This window comes from Miscanthus floridulus, chromosome 8 (assembly GCF_019320115.1).
Source record: "Miscanthus floridulus cultivar M001 chromosome 8, ASM1932011v1, whole genome shotgun sequence".
Taxonomy (NCBI): Eukaryota; Viridiplantae; Streptophyta; class Magnoliopsida; order Poales; family Poaceae; genus Miscanthus; species Miscanthus floridulus.
Genome location: NC_089587.1, coordinates 226,656,303 through 226,678,111, shown reverse-complemented (window position 1 = coordinate 226,678,111; position 21,809 = coordinate 226,656,303). Strand labels below are relative to the sequence as shown.

Here is a 21,809-nt window from a genome sequence, read left to right as displayed (position 1 = left end):
AACCCACTCTTCGCGCCCACATCGCTGCGGCATGCTCCACCGCGCCCGCGCTGCCGCGCCCGCAACACAGCGACGTGCTGCACCGCGCCCGAGCGCTCCCGCCTACCTTCCTGTCTCTCCAGCATCACTCACCACTCGTCCCCGAGTTCTTCGAGCCGACGCGGCGTGGTCCACGGCGACGGCTCCGGCACCGCGTTCTTCAAAGCGCCCAGCCGTTTGTCTGCCGCCATCCTCCCTCTCCATTGCACCTGAGTGCCGCTTGTTGGCTACCGCAATTCCCCACCAGGTAGGCTATGGCTACCGGCGACGCCATGTTTCAAGTGTGTTCAGAAGTTGTTTTCAAGTGTTTTTATCTGGATGTTGCGTATGTTGTAATGGCTATATACGCATGTTGCAAATATATGTTTCAAGTGTTTTAGTTGTTTCAAATGTATGTTTCAAGTGTTTCATCTGGATGTTGCAGATGTATATCTAGATGTTGCATAACATGCATGCTGCAAGCGTATGGATGTATGTTGTAAGTGTTTTATCTGGATGTTGCAAAACTGATCTTGATGTTGTATGCGTTTGCAATGGTTGTCAAGTGTTTTCAGGTGTTTTGCAAGTGTTTCAGACGTATGTTATAAGTGTTTCAACTATTTTTGGACGTATGTTACTAGTATTTTTATTTAGTTGTTGCAAAAGTAGGACCACCCGCTGCAGTTGCCTGCTGCAGTTGCTCGGGTGTTGGAAAGCGTACGAGACGGGCGGTCCCCGTTTGCAAGCGCGTGGAAAGCGTAGGAGGCACAAGCGTCGAGCTCGAGCGGTCTTCGCGTGTTGTTGGTCGGGCGAGCGGCGCGCACGGTCTAGGTGGTGCAGGCCCCACATGGGCGTACCAGGGTGTAGGCGCGGAAAACAGAGCAATGACATCGACGTCGGGACGCGGGGTTCGTTTGGACGCTAAGCCCTTGTTTAGGCCATGTTTAGTTCACCCCAAAATCCAAATTTTAGCACTATGCAAAAAGAAGATTCCCCGTCACATCAAACTTGCGGTACATGCATGGAGTACTAAATGTTGACGAAATCAAAAACTAATTGCACAGTTTGGTTGTACTTTGCGAGACGAACATTTTGAGCCTAATTAGTCAACAATTGGACAATTATTACCAAATAAAAATAAAATGCTAATGTAGCTACAGTATTTTCGGCGGCTGCGATTCAGGTGAACTAAACACGGCCTTAGTTCCCAACTTTGGCACTATGCAAAAAGAAGATTTCTCGTCACATCAAACTTACGATACATGCATGGAATACTAAAATACTACAGTTGGAAATCTGGCACTATGCAAACTTTGCACATCCAAATTCCGACCAACTAAACGCGCCCTAAGAGATAAAACAAAAAGGCTGCACAACCGTTGCGTGAAGCAAGCACCGACATGTAGGCCCAAGACCATTACCGTAAACCGGACCCACACGTCTCCGCGTCCACGCGCTCCTCCTCTGCTCTCGACTCTCGTACACGGCGACACGCTAAAGAGAAGAGAAGAAAAGAAAAGGAGAAAGGCAGGCAGTCCACGGCTGACGAAGAAGACGCGGCAAGCGCCCCCCACTTTTTCTTCTTTTTACAATCCGCTCCCCCGCTCGCCCAAAAACCTCACACACAGGTCCCCCACGTCGCCGGCGCCCGGCGATGGCGCTGCTGCCCTTCCTGCTAGGTTTCCTCATCGGCGCCCTGGCGCTGGCCTGCGCTCGAGGCGGCGGCGCTCCTGCTGCTGCTCCGCCGCCTCCGCCGCAGGAAGGCTGCGCCGGAGGACGCGCTGCCGGCCGCCGACGAGCTGCCCGGGGAACGCCCCTTCCCCTACGAGAAGCAGGTGAGTGGGGGCGCCGCGTTCGTCCTGTTGCTGCGCCTAGGCTCAGCTCTCCCTTCGGTTCGGTTCGGTTCGGCTCGCTCGCTCGTGTCCGCCCTTAGCTTAGGGCATCCACGGCCGTGGGGGTGAGAGGAGCTGCCTTTGCTGGAGTGGAGCTTTGAGGAGATGCGGTTTCTAGGGATCCATCGTCCCCTCCCCGCTTGGCTGCCTGCTTGATTTTCGAGCGAGCGGAAGCTCACTCCAGGAGCTTTTCCTCATGTGATGTGATGGAGCCTGTATTATGTAGGCCGCACCGCTTGTAGCTGTAAAAATTGCATATTTGTGACTCTAATCGTCGCGTTTCACAGTATTAGGACTCCAATAGTTGACTTCGTAAAAATGACCCTCCAAACGTTGGACTCTTAATTTTCATGGCATTATGTGTATTTTCTCCCTTTTGATTTTCATGGCAGTATGTGTATTTTCTTCCTTGCGTTGCTGCTTGATGTGTGCATCCATGTCGATTAATTCGACCCCCCAATTGCTTGATGTTCGTTTCCAAAAATAGTTTGGGAGTCTGCGTCTCAATCGTAAGTTTTAGTTGCTGCGAAGTACTAAAACCAGTGCTGCTGCTTTCTTAATTCTTACTGCAAATTGATTCCAAAGCCCTCTTGTCTGTACCATTTGTTTGTTCTGCCACTGTAAGATGTAATCCCAACTCCTGTGTATCACATTTATCGACTTATTATAGATGCCCTTTCTTAGCTGTATTTTGTTTTAAACTAGATTACCTTTGACACTGACAGGTAGCGTTATATGTTTGCAGGGTTCTCTGTGTATACTGGAGCCAGAAAAAATGCCAAAAGTTAATAATGAACGCTTGTCAGTTGGAGGTCCCAAAGAGACAAAAGACAAGAAGAATATCGTGGAGGTTTTCCCTGCAAAGAAGATGGCTAAAATCAAGGGACACTCCCTTTGTTTGTCTGCTCCTGATGGCTCCCAAGCAACCATTGAGCTTTTGAACTGCACGGTCCTTGCAGTTTCTGCGTCAAGTATGCCCTCACGTAAATGGTTAGTGCTAGCAAACTAAATACCATTTGTCAGTTACTCATCAACCACTGCTTGTGTAAACATGACAAGTTTGTTGAATTTGACTGTGCGTTCTTAGTTATCAGATATAATCCTTAAGTATATTATTAAATAATATGGACATTGGAAGCTTTGCCTTAGGGTTATGTATATGTTGCAATTGGATAAATTTAAGTCCATTTTATTTCTTGAAAGAACTTCTGTACAAATGAAATTCATCGTACAATGTAGTTAAGTGTGCTTGCCAATCAAATTTCTTTGCCTATGAGGTTCTTTAGGATTGATTCTGATCATTGACTTATCTTACTTCACTCTTGATGTAACTTTACTTCTGTTGCTAACTGTCAGGGCTAAGAGGTACCCAATAAAATTAGAAAGCAAGGACAGTGAGATTTATAATGGAAGCAAGGTATGCTATCTTTATACAGACACTTCCTGGGAGAAGGAATCATGGTGTAAAGCACTCCGTATTGCAGCTACTGCTGACAAGGAAAAATTAAATTGGCATGCCAAGCTGAGCGAAAAGTTCCTCAATTATATATCATCATTAAATTCTGAATACCCATGTTTCCTAAAGCCTCCAATACTCTCTGGTGAGGACCATGAGGTTATGGACAGGACATCAAAGACTGATGGATCTTCAAAAGTCCGTCTTTTCCTCAAGAAGTTGGCAAAGAAGGCATCTACGAAGGCACCCTTAGATGGCAAAACAAGTTCGGGGTCATCAGTGCAAGGTGAAAAAAAGATACTCGATAAATTGCGCAGCTATCAGGGTGCACCATTTATTGAAGCATTAATAGGTCCACAAGAGGACAAGCTCGGTAGCAGTTCATCGCAAGATACTGTAAAAGCCACTGCCCCACCTGCTGCATTGAATCAAACTGGACAGCTTTCAACTTCGTCTGAGGTGAATGCAGATGATCGCGTTGCTGATGAAGGTACACTTTGTTGGAACCTCCTGTCATCACGGTTGTTTTTCGATGCTCAAATGAGTGATGAGATAAACAAGGCCATCAAAGCACGCATTCAGGTTTGATACACTGCTCACTTTAAATACACTTGTATCAATATCTTTTATTAATTGATCTTTTGTTTGGTCAGAGGACTCTGTCAAATATGAGGACTCCATCTTATGTGGGTGAAATTACACTTACGAACTTTAGCCTTGGAGAACTTCCACCTTATGTGCATGCGATGAGAGTCCTTCCGCTGGATCTTAATGAATTATGGGCCTTTGAAGTTGACTTTGAGTATTCGAGTGGGATACTGCTGCACATTGAAACAAGGCTTGAGGTTCAGGAACCGGAGCTGCAAAAGGACATCATGAAAAGTAATTTTGGAGCAGATGCTAATGGAGAGGTTGATTCTGATCTTCTTGAGAGTATTGAACAGTATGGTAACCAATTTAAAGGCTCGCATAAATCAGCTTCTTCAACTGGGGAGAATGATGAAGCAGGTCTCTTTTAGTTTCTTATGTCTTTCCTTGTTTAATATATCTACTGGAACCATTATTTGTTCTTATGTAGTGAAGTGATTCAATGGTTGTTTGAACAATAAAGACAAATCATACAATTGTGTACCTTAAGGAGTATGTTGTCCTGTTTTTTCTTATTTATGATTGTTCAGACTTAAGGTATTACATTGCTAGAATGTATGGTCCAACAACTTTTTCATTCCTTTGGTTGACTGTTTAATATTGTTAGGATTTATTTATCCATGTAGAGGACATTAGGTACACATTACTAGAATTCACAGTTCCTTTCTTTAGTTTGCTAATATATCTTTGTGACAAAGTACTGAGCTGAGAGAATCATAAAGGAAAAGGGTAAAAACTCGTATGCATCAAACTTCGATTTGGATCATGAATGTGATAGTTCAATGCTTGTGTAACAGATGCATCAAGTCAATCAAAGGGCACTGGATGGACTTCAGCATATATATCAAGATGGAAAACTATCCTGCACTCAATAGCCGATCATGTCTCGCAGGTTTGCTCCTCCCTCTGTCTCCATGCGTTTTGCTGCAATTTTCTGCGTCATGTCACCTTTGTCCTGATAGGTGCTGACTAAGTATTTAAAACTGTTTAAGTAGGACTTCTATACATTCTATGCCTGATGAAAGCATAACAAGATAATGGAAATGGCAATACACTGTGATATTTGTTTATGAGGAGAGTCAGTATTGAACCCTGACCTTATTAACCCCCACAACCCTGGGCTCTACCAGTGCACCATAGGAGGCCCCCCATAAATAGGACATTTAATTTCAAAACCTTAGCTATTATTATTATTACTGAAGTACTTTCACGTGTATGATGCATTTCCTTCCGCTGCAGGTTCCTCTTTCTCTGGCAATAAGGATTTCATCTGTTCGAGGTGTCTTGCGGGTGCATATGAAGCCCCCTCCTTCTGATCAAATCTGGTATGGATTTACGTCAATGCCTGATCTAGAATGGGATTTGGAATCTTCTGTTGGGGATAGGAAAATCACCAACAGTCATATCGCTGCACTTATTGGTAACAGATTCAAGGTATTGAATGCACCTTTTGCTCTGAGCATATTCTTGCTTTGGTAAAGTTGTTTTGATTGTAAAACATGGTTCACTGTTCAGGCTTCGCTTCGAGATAGCTTAGTGCTTCCAAATTGTGAAAGCATCTCCATGCCATGGATGTTGGCAGAAAAGGATGACTGGTTACCTCGCAAGGATGCTCCTTTTATTTGGCTAAATCACGAACCCACTGAGATGAGAAGCCATGCTACAGTTACACCACCAGCTCACCCTGAGGAAGGTGGCGCAAATGATGATGCTAGTAGCAAAAGGCCGATGACAAGTTTACCTAACTCATCAAGTGGGAGCGAGGAATCATTGAGAGCAGTGGCATCCATTGACGAGGCAAAACAAGAGCCTATGGCAGAAGCATCATTGCACAGCCAGTCTTCATCTGCTCCAGGTTAGTGAATCTGTCCATAGCGATGGAAATGAGGAACTGAGGAAGCCGCTGTTGATCACAGAGAAACTCCAGGAAGATGCTTCAGAAAGTAGAGTTATGTCTCCCATGTCCACATCTCTGAGGGCAGTGATACCAGCAGGGGAGCAGCCGCAGGTGTCAGCATCACCCATTGGAGAGGACACGAAGCGAAAAGGCGGGAGGCGAGCTCGGATGATGGATTTCGGGAAGAGGATGGGAGACAAGCTGGAGGAGAAGAGGCGGACTATCGAAGAGAAAGGGAGGCATATGGTGGAGAAGATGCGAGAGAATGCCAGGACCAACAGCATGGAGAGGACTAGTAACTAGCAAGAGGACTAGTAACTAGCGAGGATGTAGGATCGGCATCTTTGTTTCATTGATTTGGGAAATGGTGTATAGGCTGAACTTGTATGCTTTATTTGTAGAGCGGTTGCGACATTTAGGGTTCCACGAGAGCTGATCTATGTAACGGTGGCAAATATGCGTGGATGGATGAGCGATGTACTTGTAACTTCATGTTCAATTGTTCATATCAGCTTGTGGAATACTATGAAAAGGGTTGGGAAAATGCAGGTACCAATGGATCCGTTTTGACAAGACTATGGAGTATCAGCCGGTCTGGCTACCAGCTTCATCTCGTGCAGCCTGCCTTCCACCATGGCTGTATAAACAACGCGCCAAGACGCTACTAGTTTGTCCGCAACTTTTCCCAAGTTCAAGAATGATGTAGCAAAAGCATGTGATCAACTGTGACACCTTGTTCACTTTACTTCCCTTTATAAAATTTCCTGATCAGTATGTAAAAATCACCTGATTGACTCATCAAGTTTTCCTGACATTGCATCCGTATTTTTCTATTTTCCTAGCCTTGCTGTTTCAATAAAACCCATGACAATTTATTTATTTATTTACATACAAGAGCACATCGAGATACAGGCAGTCTTCAGTCAGTCCTTGCTCAAATTTCTCGCTCAGCCTTGCATCACCACATCATGTCACCTGTCAATATCATATCTTGAAATGCTTGTATCCATAATCTGAGCTCGTCATGCCCTCTTCCCAGTCACCCATTTTCTTGCCTCCAAAAACCACTTGTTTGATACCCAAGTGCCTGCAGGTTCAGTGAAGGCAACAAAGCTGAGTTATAAGGTGCAATGTTTTCAAATCTCAAAAATAATATAAAGCATTTCATTATGCATGTGGCCTGCTTTGAAGTGATGTTGTGTGGTCATGTACAAAGCTAGCGCTCAAGAGTGCAAAAATGGCTAGTTTAGTTAACACTTAGGAGTATATACCCTCCTGGAGGGGTTAAAGGTCTCTCTGATTCTTTCTAGGTTAATCTTCACAGATCGAGTTTGGCTACATACGTATATCAGGTTTCCGGAGCCAATTGATCTCCATATTTGGGGTGATAATGAGGCGACCAGTAATAAAGCCACCTCCAAGCAAAAATTGCAACTATATTTTACATGGTCAGTGAAAGATGTCTTACTCTGAGCTCAACTGTGTTAAGCAGTTTAGTAATACATCCAAGCCAAGGTAATCCGAGGTTCCAAGGTCCACCCTGAAAGGGGGAAAAAAGTGAGGGGAGTTTCAGAATTTGCACACATCCTTTTTTAAGTGCCCAAACTGTCAAATGATTCCAATGCTCACCAAACCCTGGCCCAATTATCTTGGAACTCGACATCGCTGATATCATGGAAAGATGATGGCATTACTGAGGAAGCTTCTTCAGAATCATATGAAGGGTCATAGTCCATCATTGAGTTGGCCAGCTGACATATTTGACAACATTACATGTTTTCGAAAGAGCTGACAGGTTAGCCAACAAAGGAAATAAAAAGGAACATTTGAATGAACCCAACCTGCAAATTTGAAGAATTATAAGCTCCTAGCCTTCCCATGACGTACCAAGCCTGAATTACCTGTGAAAATCACTTCATGTCAAGACAGTATGTTGTTTTCTGAATCAGGAGAATCCAATGGAAGTGTACAGTGCCACTTTACACCGCCAAGCAGGTCAACAATTCGATCTGTTGGTTCTCCAAAGAGCTCAAACCAAATGAATGAATTCAACGGGTTGAAGCTGCAATAATAAAAGAACAAATGTCAATCAAGGTTAACTTGCTAAAGATCTTTTTTTACGAAAACAAGGATTTCATCAACCCCCAGCTTTTACGGAAGGCAGGATCTAAGGTCTATTACATCTGAAAGTGGAATAAACAAGAAACAAACATGAATATTCAGATATTGGCACAACTCATTTGGACTCGGAGAATCAGACATAGAGAGAGCAAGGAGGAATGGTGTGACGACATGGATCAAATCTACTGCCTGTGAAATGTGAGTGCCATTAACCCAGACACCTAGTTATTCAGTGTTGATTCATCTTCATATGCTAGAGTGGCCCATTTCAGATTTATAATCTTTCAATGAGGAAGAAAACCGATTATAACAAAAGTTTTAGCATGTAAACACAAGTTGGTTGAAGATGTAAATTGAGGAGATGATCATCTATTTATCTTAGGCCGTTAAAATTATACAGGATCAAAAAAATATGAGGTCAGAGGAGTGCAAATGCCAAATATATCTTTTTTGCAGAAACATGGAGCCGTTTCATTAGAAACATATGTGTTTAGCAGCTCAGGTAGTCCAATTAAGTTGAAACTATCACATTATCATGTGTGCTGTAGGAACTATTAGCACACTCCACTTCTGATCCTTTGACATGGCAAACAGAGAAATACAAACGTGACTACAGCGGGTGAGAGAATCTCACTCTCGGAAGCTGACTTTAAAAGCAACAATGGAGCCTGTCTTGGACTTGTTGAATTGAGCCCTGCCTTTCTTGCGCACCCTTTCTTGGATCTGTGAATCATGTACACAAGGCGTGGCATAAGTACTGTCTATCAGGGTAGCAACAAATCCTCTCAGTAAAACAGCGAAACGGGGAAGAGCAAAAGAGCAGTGAACGCAGCAGCAGCGCTCACCCTTTGCTTCATGAGCTCCGGGTTGCCGATGCTATCACCGAGAATGGCGCGGAGCTCCTCATCATCTCTGCAGGCGTTCTCCAGAACCCTGCATTACCATACCACAGCATTAAGAAACAGCAGGCCGCCATCTGGATTTCGACAGGATGGGAAGGCCAAGATGAAACAAGCAAGAAACTGAACAAACGAAGACATCCAGATTCCAGCCAGTAAATAGTGTGTGTGTGTGGCGTACTTGGCCCATCCGGGGTAGGTGTGCTCCCGGTCGTACTCGCGGCGGCGGCGCTCCTCCCGCACCTTGACCAGCCGCCGCCCCCTCGCCGTCGTCCCGGACGCTGCCGCGTTCTCTGCCGCAGCGCCTCTCCCCGCTGATGTACGGACGTGGATGCGAGGAAGAGGAAAAGGATGAGGAGGCGGTGGCGGTGGCGGCGAGAACGCCGGGAAGGGAGAGAGAAGGAGGGTTTTAGCAGGCGGCAGTAGCCGTGACATCGCCGTGAAATTTCACAGTGAGAGTCGTTCCCTCGAGAAGAAGGACGAGACGAAGAAAAGCAAAACATGCGACAGAGCCACAGAGGAGCTTATCTTCTTCCTCATAGGCCTTGGGCCAAAATACATACAATTGGACAGGTCACACAGCACAGGTCGGGTCTAGGCTCTTAGCGGGGGCTTCTTTTGAACTGAAGATTTCTGCCAATCAAGCATAATTAGCAAAACATGGAGGAACAATTCACAACGCAACTGAAGATTTTTTTTTTGAGAGGAACCGGAGTGATTCCATTAAATAACCAAGCCAGCTAAATCGCTGGACACCGCAACCGATGCACACGCTGGCACACCTGCCATTGCCATTACAAAGTCTGAATCAAAAGGGCAGCTATTCCCTGGTACTGCTAGAGCATGAGCTAATTGATTCGTGATTGGGCCAATTGCATTTCTGTCCTTGTTTTGAGCTCTAACTGCACGTTTGTCTTTCTTTTTTTAACTTTGCAGATTCATCCCTATTTTTTTGATCTGAAGCTTTCACTTGCCCCTGTTCCGTGAAGGAGAGTTAACGGTGTTAAGTACAGGCTAAAAAGACAAAAATACCCTTGACATGAATGACACAAGAATCAATCCGATTTTTTATGTACATACTCATTGTCCATAAATTTTGGACAAATGACAATACATATTTTGAATAAATATCAAAATATAATATTTTGCAAACATGACATGAAGAGATTCCAGATAATATATAAGCATAATATTTGCATCATAATGCAAGAGTTGACAGGAACCACATCAAGTTTGTCATGTCCTGATCACAACTAAGCAGACCAAAATAAATGCATCACATGCCAAGATCATGTCTAGGTCATACGTGGCCTAGCACATACACAACAAAATCACCTACTAGTTATTACATATCCCAAGCAGTGGTCGTTTCTACACATTGAGCAAAGCAGCAAGCCTTGAAGCACCTCTTCCTCCTCTTCCTCTGCCTCTCCCCCTCCCCCTCCCCCTCCTAGTTGGTGGTCTTCCTCCAACATTAGTGGCACCGTCACTTCAAAACAAAGTAGTAAAAATGCATCAGTAAATATCCAATGTGGGATGTGGCATAAGCTTGTGTGGCAGAACCGCCTAATCTAATGCCTCACAGGAGTGCTTGTCTTTCATTAGACACTAAGCACTCAAGGGATAATACTAAATTACTTGGTTCCGTCGGGCACACCCCAGGAGAGAACCCGAAAATCCACATTTTTGCCATCAGGATCACAAATGAGAGAATAAAGCTTACATCATTCTGAACCATTTCTTACATCACTTTTAATACAACATCAGAGTACAATATTTATTAATATAACAGCGGAATGAAATCATATTATCAGAGTTATGAATAATTTAATTAAACAACGGAATTTAAACATGTGAACAGAGTTACAGCGGAAATAAACATCTATTAATGACATGATGAAGTATTGATATATACACTACGACAACAGATTATGAAACTTTCATTTATAAAAACATTTGGTGAGAGTTATAAATAGCAACTACGATCGCAGCGTAAAGGAAATCCTCTCTGAGCCCATTAGGAGGAATCCACACACAAAGGTCAGCTTTGGCATCCACCTGTCACCTGCAGCAGGGGAAATAAAACCCTAAGTACTCAATTGTACTCAGCAAGACTTACCCGACGGAGAAAAGAAAAGACTCTAAGGATATGCAAGGCTATCTGGCTTATGGGTTTATTGCATTTGCAGAAAGCATTACTAAGCGTGCGTCCTTATATTCGATTTTTATTAATAGCCGCATTGGTTCATTAACTAACCATTCTATGTAAGCACATGTGCTACTTTCAAGCAGGTGGTAAGCAATCAGATTCCCTTTTCCATCTTCCATCTTCCAGTTCTTACTACGATGCTAAACCGTAGACAAGTCGTACCGGATCGCCCGACGATTCGCGAATCAATGCCCCTAGCTGGGTACCCCGAAAACACACGCCCCACTTGTACTCTAGGCACAAGCAGGACCAACCCATCACTCTCCTGTCCCGGGTGTTCAGGTCCCCGTCCAAACTGGGACTCCAAGCCCCCGCCCCTGAGTCCTGGAAATCAGATTGATTTTTTATGTACATGAATGACACAAGAATCAATCGAATTTTTTATGTACAGACTCATTGTCCATAAATTTTGGATAAATGACAATACATATTTTGAATAAATATCAAAGTATAATATTTTGCAAACATGACATGAAGAGATTCTAGATAATATATAAGCATAATATTTGCATCATAATGCAAGAGTTGACAGGAACCACATCAAGTTTGTCATGTCCTGATCACAACTAAGCAGGCCAAAATAAATGCATCACATGCCAAGATCATGTCCAGGTCATACATGGCCTAGCACATACACAACAAATCACCTACTAGTTATTACATATCCCAAGCAGTGGTCGTTTCTACACATTGAGCAAAGCAGCAAGCCTTAAAGCACCTCTTCCTCCTCCTCCTCTTCCTCTGCCTCTACCCCTCCCCCTCCCCCTTCCCCTCCTAGTTGGTGGTCTTCCTCCAACATTAGTGGCACCGTCACTTCAAAACAAAGTAGTAAAAATGTATCAGTAAATATCCAATGTGGGATGTGGCATAAACTTGTTCAAAGTATAAGAAACTGGAAAAGAGTACACATGGATGACATAGTTGGATGACTCTGTAGTTGATGACCATCTACCTGTACCCCTTTTCTGCCTAGCAGTTAGTCCCTCTTGGCACTTCTTTGTTGTATGGCCTAGTTCATGGCATTCAAAGCACCTCTTTCTTTTTCTAGCAGCAGGTTCATCTGATGCTTTAATCCTAGTTTTCCTTGGCCTGCCAGGCTTTCTTCTCAACTTAGGCTTTTTGATTTTGTATTCAAGATCAACATGTTGCCAGAAAATGCTTTGATGTCATTGGATTGAACACGCCTGAATATGCCTTTCTCAGCTTGTCAACAGAGAAATAATCATGGATAAAGTCATCCATTCGCACCTCTCTACTAAGTTTTGCTATGAATGCTAAAGCATGTTTACATAGCTTTCTTCTCACTTGCCACGCCCTACAACAGCATGTCTTGAGCTCCAAGTTAACTGCATACCTGAAAACTGCTCCTGATGATGTATGTGCAGTAACTTCAGCTGTGTTATTGGCACATCTTAAAATCTCACGGTCCTCGATAGATTTGCTTTGAGCTGTAAGAGCCTTAGTTATATCAGGGATTATGCAGCCCTCCATTGACATAACAATTTTCCTCCTTGCATGAAATTTGGATATGATCGTCTGCCTTATCATATCATGCATCTCCAAAATATGCAAGTCTTTAGTTTTTCTCATCCAGTTGTTGAAAGATTCAGAGAGGTTATTATTGATGTAGTCTACCTTGCACTGATAAGAGAATTTGCTTCTACTCCACAAGTATGGATGATTCTCATCTAAGTAAGCAATTGCTTGAGTGCACTTCTCCTGTATTTTCTCCATGTGTCAATTGAACTTCTCAATAGTGCAAGCCTTGGCAGCCGGGCACATGTTATAGTTGAACAAATCATCAGAGTAATGTTTCTTGAAATTCTTCCACAAATGCCTCATACATTCTCTATGTTCCACACCTGGATACACATCTTGCATAGCCTTATCAAGACCTTTGCATGCGTCTGTGCTGATAGCCAAACCTATAGGTGTACCAATAGCAACCTTCAAGTTCTGGATGAACCATGTCCAACTTTCTATGGACTCAGTTTCAATTACACCATATGCAACCGAAAAAGGCAATTATTCCCATCTGCAGCAACAACACCTGCCAACTGACCCCTTGACCTTCCTGTCAGGTGGGTAGCATCTATAGCAATGTAGGGCCTACATAAAAAAGGGCGTACCTAGTGTAGAGAGCTCCCACTCTGTGCAGGGTCTGGGGAAGGGTATCAATGGCAAGCCTTACCCTCGCCTGTGCAATGCGAGGAGACCGCGACTCGAACCCAGGACCTTCCGGTCATAGATGGTAAGACTCTACCGCTTACACCAGGCCCACTCGATGCATGGTTTGAGGGCCACAAAGAATCTCATGAAACAAACATCCCCATGATGATTTTTCGTATCAAGCTCAACAATGCTTCCTAGAACTGATTTGAGTAACTCAGCTCAATATGTGGGCAGTAAGTCATACTGTCATCCCACTTACCAAATATCATGTCAAGAGCCTTTTTCTTACCCCTGAATACCCTGTCGTAACTGAACTACATGTGTGAATGGGCCCGTTCGTCTTAACCTGCAAGGGAAATAAGCTGTGAATGAAGGTGACAGTCTAAAAAATCAAAATTTATGGAATAGACCAATAAACAAGCTGTGAATGAAGATGACAATCTAAAAAAAATCAAAATTTATGGAACAGCCCAACAAACAAGCTATGAATGAAGATGACAGTCTAAAAAATCAAAATTTATGGAACAACCCAACAAAAGAAAGGAACTGCTATACCTTGCATCCAATAAATTTCTTGCTAGTAGATGAATAAAATGTCCACTCACAGGCTTTATCATCTCTCAAGCATTTGGCTTGAAATCGCTCGTTATCTTTCTTCACAGTACGAAAAGCATAATCATTTAAGATTGCATGTTGGGTCAACACCGATTTGCACTAATTCACATCAGGAAACACATAACCAATATCAACACATGGAGCATCGACATCATAAGAACAGATAGAAATATCATCATTGTCATCTTTGTCAATTTTTTATGATCAGGTTCATACTCAGGGTCAGAGCAGTCAGAGTCAGAAGATGCATCCAAGTCAGAGTCAGAAGATGCAGCCAATTTAAAGTCATAGCGGCTATCACTTAGTGCAGCAAGAGATTCAGTGTCAGAGTGTTTGCATTCTTCCTCATATCTTCTGCAACTTTCCTATGCACCTTCTTGTCTTCCTTGATAGGCTCTTTTGTAGGCTAAGTGGGCTGTGCTGGATCTATGAGAGGGTCCAAATCAATAGGTGCAGTACTGGGAGTAAGAGTTGGAAAGTCCCGAACAGTAAGGTGAATCCTACGTTTGGTCAGTGAGAACTGCAATGGACCATCGAAGTCATTGATTTGACCAACAATGTGGACTTCCCCATTCTCTTTGTTGAGCTCAAACCACTCGAACAACTATTCATCAGTTTTAATCTCAATAAAATCATCCTCCAATGCCCGCCATAGAGAAATGTATTGCTTTGAACCCCATAAAAAGCTTTCACTAATGAAATCTACTAGCTACAGCAAGCTATAGTCATGACTATCAACAATTGTAGTCAAGGTTTCCCTCCTTCTATATCTCTCTGGACCCCATCCGACAAGCTCCAATGTGCATGAACCATAACAACAAGTTTTATATGGTTTTCATTTGTCCTACAAACCACAACACTTTTGATAAGCTAACTCATCCTAGAGACCTAAGTGAACAACCACTACTGTAGATGTAGAAATGATGAAGTCCAAGAAATTTAACCAAGCGGTTCCATGTCGCAGCAAGCGGTGCGCCCCCCTTGTCGCTTCTCCTACCACGTTCCTAGGCCACGGCGCTGCTTAGGGGCAGCCCACCCACCGCTCTAGGCCTCGGCGGCTCAAGCCAGGCGCACCGGCCACCCAATGCTCAGGGCAGCTGCGTCGGCCGCCGCTTAGGCCCGCCCACCGCACCCCAGCACTAGCTAGCCGCATCTACAGCTGCGCCACTCGCTCGCTGCGCTCCCAATGCCCTAGCGCTGCTCGGTTGCTCGGGCTCTTTTTTCCAATTCGAAAGACGTCGCGTGAAAGAGAGAATGGGGAGGACTCTGTGTATTTTGGATAAGGGGTACTATAGTCTTTTTTTCCTTTTTCTTTTTTCCAAACATTTTTTCTAGGCCATGATTTATCTTCACCTCATGGTGTTCAGAAGCAGGGGCACATGGTAACTTAGGTTTCAAAAAACAAGGGCAAACATGCAAAGTTAAAAAAAATAGGGGCAAACGTACAGTTAGAGCTCAAAACAAAGGCAGTAATGCAATTGTCCCTTAATGATTACATTCTCTTGGAATATGAGCTACTACATGTTGACGAAATATGGTCGGCAGTCTACCTAGGGGTATGCCCAAGGTAGTAGATTGTCGACAGATAGATGCGCAAGCCACAAACAAGACGGTGACGCAAGACAGACACGAGGTTTTATCTAGGTTCGGTCGCTAAGAAGGCGTAATACCTACGTCCTGTGTCTGATTATATTGCTGTATGTCAATGAGAGATGTTTTTAGAGGGGTCCCCTATCTGCCTTATATAGTCCGAGGGACAGGGTTACAGATCTGGAAACTAATCCTAGTCAGTTACAATTGCCATAGGTGGTCGGATAAGGATTCCTATTCTAACCGACCAAGATCTTGCTTGATCGCCAAATCTGTCTTGACTCCTTGCGTGGGACTTCGAACAGGTTGGCCGGGCCACGCGTCATCTTTTGGTGGACCAGACCCACTAATCCGGGCCAGCCCAAGCTTAGCCATAAGGGTATAGGGGTTAATACCCCCACAGCTAGTCCTCGAGCACCATGTATTATGCTGCGACATGCCATTTTAGCCTTCTCCGAATAGTAAGGCTTGAGTCCTTGACATCTCTGACTACCATTGTCGCCGGAGAAGTAGGTTGTCCGAAGAATGTATGGTGCTCTTAAGAAAAAAGAAAAAGATTTCCGTCCTGTGAAGTGTGCCCACTTGTATTTCTAAAAAGAAATGTAAGTGAATCTTGAAGCGTAGCATCCTTGATCATCAGAGGCGTAGGGGTCAAAAACAAACATATTCACCGCAAGGTGAAGTGTGCCCACTTAGTCCCCGAGCCTAGTGGTAGGTGACGTAGGCACGTGGTGCCAGGGTCTAAAAAGAATTCCCAGTTAAGTTGAGAACCCAATCGTCGTACAGGCGATACGAGATGCACCGATAGATGCATCGTACCGATGTAGTCCCTGGGTTTGCTGGAAGGCAAAGTATGAGCCTTGTAGCAAGGTCTAAATAAATGTCTCTCAATTGTATGTGAGTACAAATCACATGTAGCCGAGGAGAACGATCTCCGAGCAAGGGTCGGGATAGTTCCCGAGCACGATAGTAATCCTTACAATCATTCAAAGCATAGGGGTCGATTAAATAAACACATTCACCGCAAGGTGAAGTGTGCCCACTTAGTCCCCGAGCCTAGTAGTAGGTGACGTAGGCACATGGTGCTAGGGTCTAAAAAGAATTTCCACTGGAGTTAAGAATCCAATCATCGTACAGGCGATACGAGATGCACCGGCAGGTGCATCGTACTGATGTAGTCCCTGAGCTTGCTGGAAGGTGAAGTATGAGCCTTGTAGCAAGGTCTAAATAAATGTCTCTCAACTGTATATGAGTACAAATCACATGTAGCCAAGGAGAACGGTCTCCGAGCAGTGGTCGGGACAGTCCCCGAGCACATTAGTGGTTGGAGCAGTCCTCGAACATGGTAGTGGTTGTAGCAGTCCCTGAGCATGGTAGTGGTCGGAGCAGTCCTCGAGCACGGCAGTGGTCTGGCAGTCCCCGAGCACGGCAGTGGTCTGGGCAGTCCCCGAGAATGGTAATGGTCTGGGTAGTCCCCGAGCATGGTAGTGGTCTGGGCAGTCCCTGAGAATGGTAATGATCGGAGCAGTCCCCGAGCATGGTAGTGGTCGGAGCAGTCCCCGAGCATGGCAATGGTTTGGGCCATCCTTGAGCACAAGACATGCAGCAAAGAAACGGACGCCTCTTGTACTATTATTTGGTGTATTTATTTATCTTCTTGTTCTGTCAAGTCCAATCGTACACGTCTGGTCAAAAAAACAGACAGGTATAGGACGTCATACTATCTTCTTGCCCTTTCTAGCAGACAGTCGCTTGGCATCTGTAAAGAGGTGCATCAGTGTGGGCCCCCTCACACTAACAACGAAGAGGCGCGTACACTGGTAACGAAGGGGCGCGTTTATTGGCGTAGATCTCGAGGTTGTGAAAACAACCGTCTGCGATGCGTGCGCACGTCTCCCAAGAATTTCGGGCGAACGAAACGACGGAACTCTTGGTTATTTATAATATAGAACTGGTAAGTTACTTTTTACCGATCCCCATTATCATTCGCCACCGTAGCCTTCTTCTTCCTCTTGCCAAACCCTATACCTTCGAAATCATCACCAATTATCCCTCCACCGTATCCACCCCTTTAGCAAGGATGAATTAATGGCGAAGAGAGATGCCCAGAAGAAAGCCGGAGTCATGACGAAGGAGTGGTGGAAATCAAGGAGCAACAAGTAGACCATCGAAGACCTCGTCACCATGGGAGTGCTCCACAACAAGGCACTCGCGGGATGGCGCACGCCGGAAGGAGAAAGCTACCCCGATCCACAACCAGGTGAGATTGTGGTTTTTGAGGATTTCTTCAAGCGGGGTTTTAGGGTTCTAGTGCACCCTTTCCTTCAGGGGCTCTGTTTGTATTACGAGATTGAGATTTGCAATCTGCATCCCAACTCGATTCTTCTTGTCTCCACCTTCATCCATCTTTGCAAAGCATATGGTGGCTTCCAGCCCCATTTCGACCTCTTTCGCCATCTGTTCTGTCTGTGGAAGAAAGGAAGTGGTGGCTCGAAGATAGCCGGAGGCGTATACCTCAATCTGCGTGACGAGATGAAGGCCTAGTACTTGCACTGCCCTTGGAACACATCGCTGGATGACTGGTACAAGAAGTGGTTCTACATCCGCGAAGAGCCGAACACGATCACCTTGTGCGACATGGGGTTCATTCCGAAGAAGAAGAACAGCTGGTCGAAGAAGCCCGAGCACTTGGAATCGATCGTAGAACTGCTTGGGATAATCCCATGGGGGAAACTGGATGGTCCAAGCATGGTCGGGAACTTCATCAGCTGAAGGATCCAGCCCTGCTAGAGGAGGGTACATCCTGGCTACAAATACCAGGGTAGCGTAGATCCAACGAGGACCTGGAAAGAGGCGCTTGGCAAGATCGAAGTCAAAGCCAGGATTGGAGAGCTATTCAACTTAGCCGATCTAAATTATGTCAGATTGAGCGACATCGAGCACGCCTTCAAGCTGGCCCGACCTCCCCCAAAGGTAAATTATGCTACCTTGTACCCATAGAGTTATGTTGTAACAAAAACTTACTGTGTTGTTGCCTGTATATTTCTCAGATTAATGGTCGTGACAGAGCAGCAATGTTCGTGTCTCCACCCCCTGGTGTGGATTGGCCTCAAGTTGTCAGCCCAACCACCCAGACTAGCGCCAGGATCGAAGACGTCAATTGGGCTATACTTGGGGTTGGGGAGGAGGCAACGTCTAGGGCTGCTGGCAAGCGGCCGGCGGCCAGCAGGCATTGTTAGGCCATCTTCCCATTATCAGATGATGAAACAGAGGATGCAGACATCTTTCGACTCGTCCCTCGAAAGAGGAGGAGACAACTAGAATCGATGGAGCAGGGTGGCTCCTCCGTGCCAGTGGAACTCGTATCACCGACCACTGCAATGCCGAGGACAAGCAGCAAAGGGGTCGAGCATCAAACCTCGGCGTTGGTACTGGTCGTGGAAAGTGACCCAGTGGCACCCGCAGAGCACGTGGAGCAAGCACGGATGAAGAGACGCGCCTTCGCCACATCATTCCATGCTTCCAAGCTATAAGTATCTGTAACCTTGATGTAAGCTCTCAATTTATATTGAATACTATTGTCTTCTGAACTTATCTCTGATATATTAGATCAGCGTCCACCGAAAATCCTAACCAGCTAGCCGGGTGCGGCATGGCTTCGCCAGCAATGGCGGAGAGAACTACCCAGCAGGCGGCTATGGAGGAACCTGTAGAAGAAAATCCACCGAAACCTCAGCAGACGAGCGGCTAGACGACAGTCCCCGAGCAGCTGGTCGAGAAGAGAGCCGAGCCAAGTACAAGTGCTCCGAGCACTAACCCTGCTGAGGGGGATACTTCGGCGCCAAGGTGACCAGACTAAGCCGAGGAGCAGCGGCCGGAGGTGGCACAGAGCACGCTTGCCGATGCTACGGCTCGTGGGAAAGCCATAGTGGTCGCAGAGACTACAAACTCCAGACCAGTGCCGCTTCCTGAACAAGAGGCCGAAGAGGACGAAGTAGAAGGGGTCCTGGGCCGTCCCCAAGACAAACGACAACATATATATGTGTCGCGCTGGCGGAACGACCAGTGGGTTATGTATGAGGAAATCCCAGAGGTCGAAGAGACCCTGAAAGTTGAACGAGCGGCAAAACATCTAGTGACGGAAGTCTAGGTATGTTTGGCTTGACCACTTGACCCTGCTACTCAGTCGAACTGTCTGACTTAGCTTGTTTACATGCAGGACTTGATGAAGACCGCAAAGTACCAAAAAAAGTGCTTTGACCAGATTGAGGGGGATCGCGGCAAGCAATAGAGAACTAGCGGTCAAGGTGGAACGCTTGCACCACCAACTTGAAGCCGCCGACCAGGAGAGGATGGAGCAAGAGGCACCAAAACAGAACCTAGTCGTCCAGCTCAGTAACAAAGAGCAAGAAAACAAGTAAGTTGTCACTTTATCACAACAAGTGCATGACGCGTGTTGTTGCATTGTTGGTAGTAACAGTTGTAGTGCAGGCTTAGAAGCCGAAGTAGTCCGTCTCCAATAGGAGAATAGCCGTGTGGCCGTAGAGTGTGGTCGCCTGAAGGAGGGCAACAAGAAACTGGCTCATGACCAGTCGCAACTTTAGGACCGCACAACCAAGATGAAAGAGGAACTAAAAAGTAAGTGTTCCAGACCACCTTGCTCATTCTGTTGCCCGCGTTATCTTGCCGTGGTGTGACATTTTAATGTCTTGTGCGGTTTGCAGTTTTGAAAGTCAATGCCAAGAAGCATCTGGAAACCGTGATGAAAGATCATGATGGCTGGAAGGCGCAATGCCTAGAGATCACTGAGGATCGGGACACATGAAAGAATCGGTGCTAGGAAGTGGCAACTGGTATTTTGCCCGTCCTCAACCTTATCGACCCAGCGCTTACAGAGGAAACGCCAAGGATGCCGTAGCTCGGATTGGTCGAGAGATGCCGAAAGGCATGGGAATGGTTCCAAGAGTTCGTGAAGGAAGCGGGTGAGTACACAGGCGCACATGTGCTAAGCATGGTGCATGCCCACTACCCCCTGATCGATCTCAAGCGCCTGGAGGCTAAGTACCCGAAGGAGGTAAATCCAGACAAGGCTGAGGAGCTTTGGATGGCCCAGCTGGACCTGTCTTCAAAGATAATTGGCGATATTAACTTGTGTGGAGGTGGGACAACACCTGTATAGGGTACGCCATCAATAAGCTAGCTAGAAACACCATCAGTTGTGAGCCAACCGGCGAAGCCTGCGGTCTTGACTAGCCAGGCATCGGCAGGGCCATCCTCTTTAGCTCAACCAGTACAAGAGTCCCCAAGACTCGAGTGGGATGTCAGAAGTAGTGAGCAGCAGGTGCCGCGTGCCCCGACCAGCCAACAGGATAGGCTAGAGCTATAGAAGAAGAATGTAGTTGTGTTATTGTAAACTTGTACCTCTTCAGGCAAGCTTGTAATAACGTAACTGTATATCATTATAAGCTTGTTTGTTTTGTATAAAACATATTTAAGCTTGAAACTCATGTTAGTGTAACTGAGTGAGAACATGTTAACATTTTGTTTCGCTGTACCATTTTACTCGACACGTCATCCCAAAAAGTTTGTGCGGCCCTAGTTTGCCATGTGGTCAGAGTGTGAGGTGCGTGACCTATGCACACGTAGACGCGGACAAGTCAAACCAGGGGGACCTGCCGATCACCCGTAGCATAGAGAGCGGATCCCATGCACGCGTTGGGAGGAACCGGAGATAGAGCCTGCTCCGAAAACCGTGGAAGGAATGGTGGTCGACTTTTACTGGCTAAGTTAGAATAACCATAAAATTCAAAGTGACACATTAGAGTGGTCGTAGAAATCATAATAACTTTATTGAAGTAAATCGAAAGTACAAGAGGAGTATATATCTCAGTAGTTAAGCATAGAAACGTCTAAGCTTGTCGATATGCCATGAATTTGGTACGTCCGTACTGTCTAGGTGAGCTAACCTATAAGACGTTGGTCGTATGACTTCCTTGATCATGAAGGGCCCCTCCCATGGGGTTGCGAGTTTATGAACACCAGCCTGATTCGTCTTTCACTTCAGGACCAGGTCCCCGACCACGAAGAACCGCTCTTTAATGTTCTTGTTGTAGTACCTACGCAAAACAGCAAGGTATTTGGTTGTACGTACACAAGAATCAAGCCGCTTCTCTTCTGCACTATTCACTTCTAGCTCCCGTACTTCATTGACCTTGCCTTCATCGAAGTTCTCTACCCATGCTAATCTAAAAGCTATATCTACCGGGAGGACTGCCTCAGCGCCGTAAACCAT

At 45.5% G+C, this 21,809-nt stretch overlaps 1 protein-coding gene and 1 pseudogene across 1 annotated transcript; one reads left to right on the top strand and one right to left on the bottom strand.

Moving 5' to 3' along the window:
* Window positions 1–1,546: 1,546 nt before the first annotated feature.
* Window positions 1,547–6,455, top strand: LOC136478397 (uncharacterized; annotated as a pseudogene).
* Window positions 6,456–6,665: 210 nt separating this feature from the next.
* LOC136478398 (uncharacterized) lies at window positions 6,666–9,509 on the bottom strand. Its single transcript, XM_066476843.1, has 8 exons — window positions 9,113–9,509; window positions 8,878–8,965; window positions 8,667–8,755; window positions 7,895–7,973; window positions 7,753–7,812; window positions 7,541–7,662; window positions 7,380–7,451; window positions 6,666–6,998 (listed from the first exon to the last, which is right to left on the bottom strand). Exons 1-8 carry the CDS (start codon window positions 9,364–9,366, stop codon window positions 6,896–6,898), a joined length of 867 nt encoding a protein of 288 aa, XP_066332940.1. The 5' UTR covers window positions 9,367–9,509; the 3' UTR covers window positions 6,666–6,895.
* Window positions 9,510–21,809: the final 12,300 nt, after the last annotated feature.

What these genes read in the sequence shown, in the direction of transcription:
- LOC136478398 (XM_066476843.1), bottom strand. Translation starts at nt 9,366, where the DNA reads ATGTCACGGCTACTGCCGCCTGCTAAAACCCTCCTTCTCTCTCCCTTC. An exon ending in ACCTACCCCGGATGGGCCAA is followed by an intron (nt 8,966 to 9,112) that starts GTACGCCACACA and finishes ATGGTAATGCAG; the next exon opens with GGTTCTGGAGAACGCCTGCA. An exon ending in CGGAGCTCATGAAGCAAAGG is followed by an intron (nt 8,756 to 8,877) that starts GTGAGCGCTGCT and finishes CATGATTCACAG; the next exon opens with ATCCAAGAAAGGGTGCGCAA.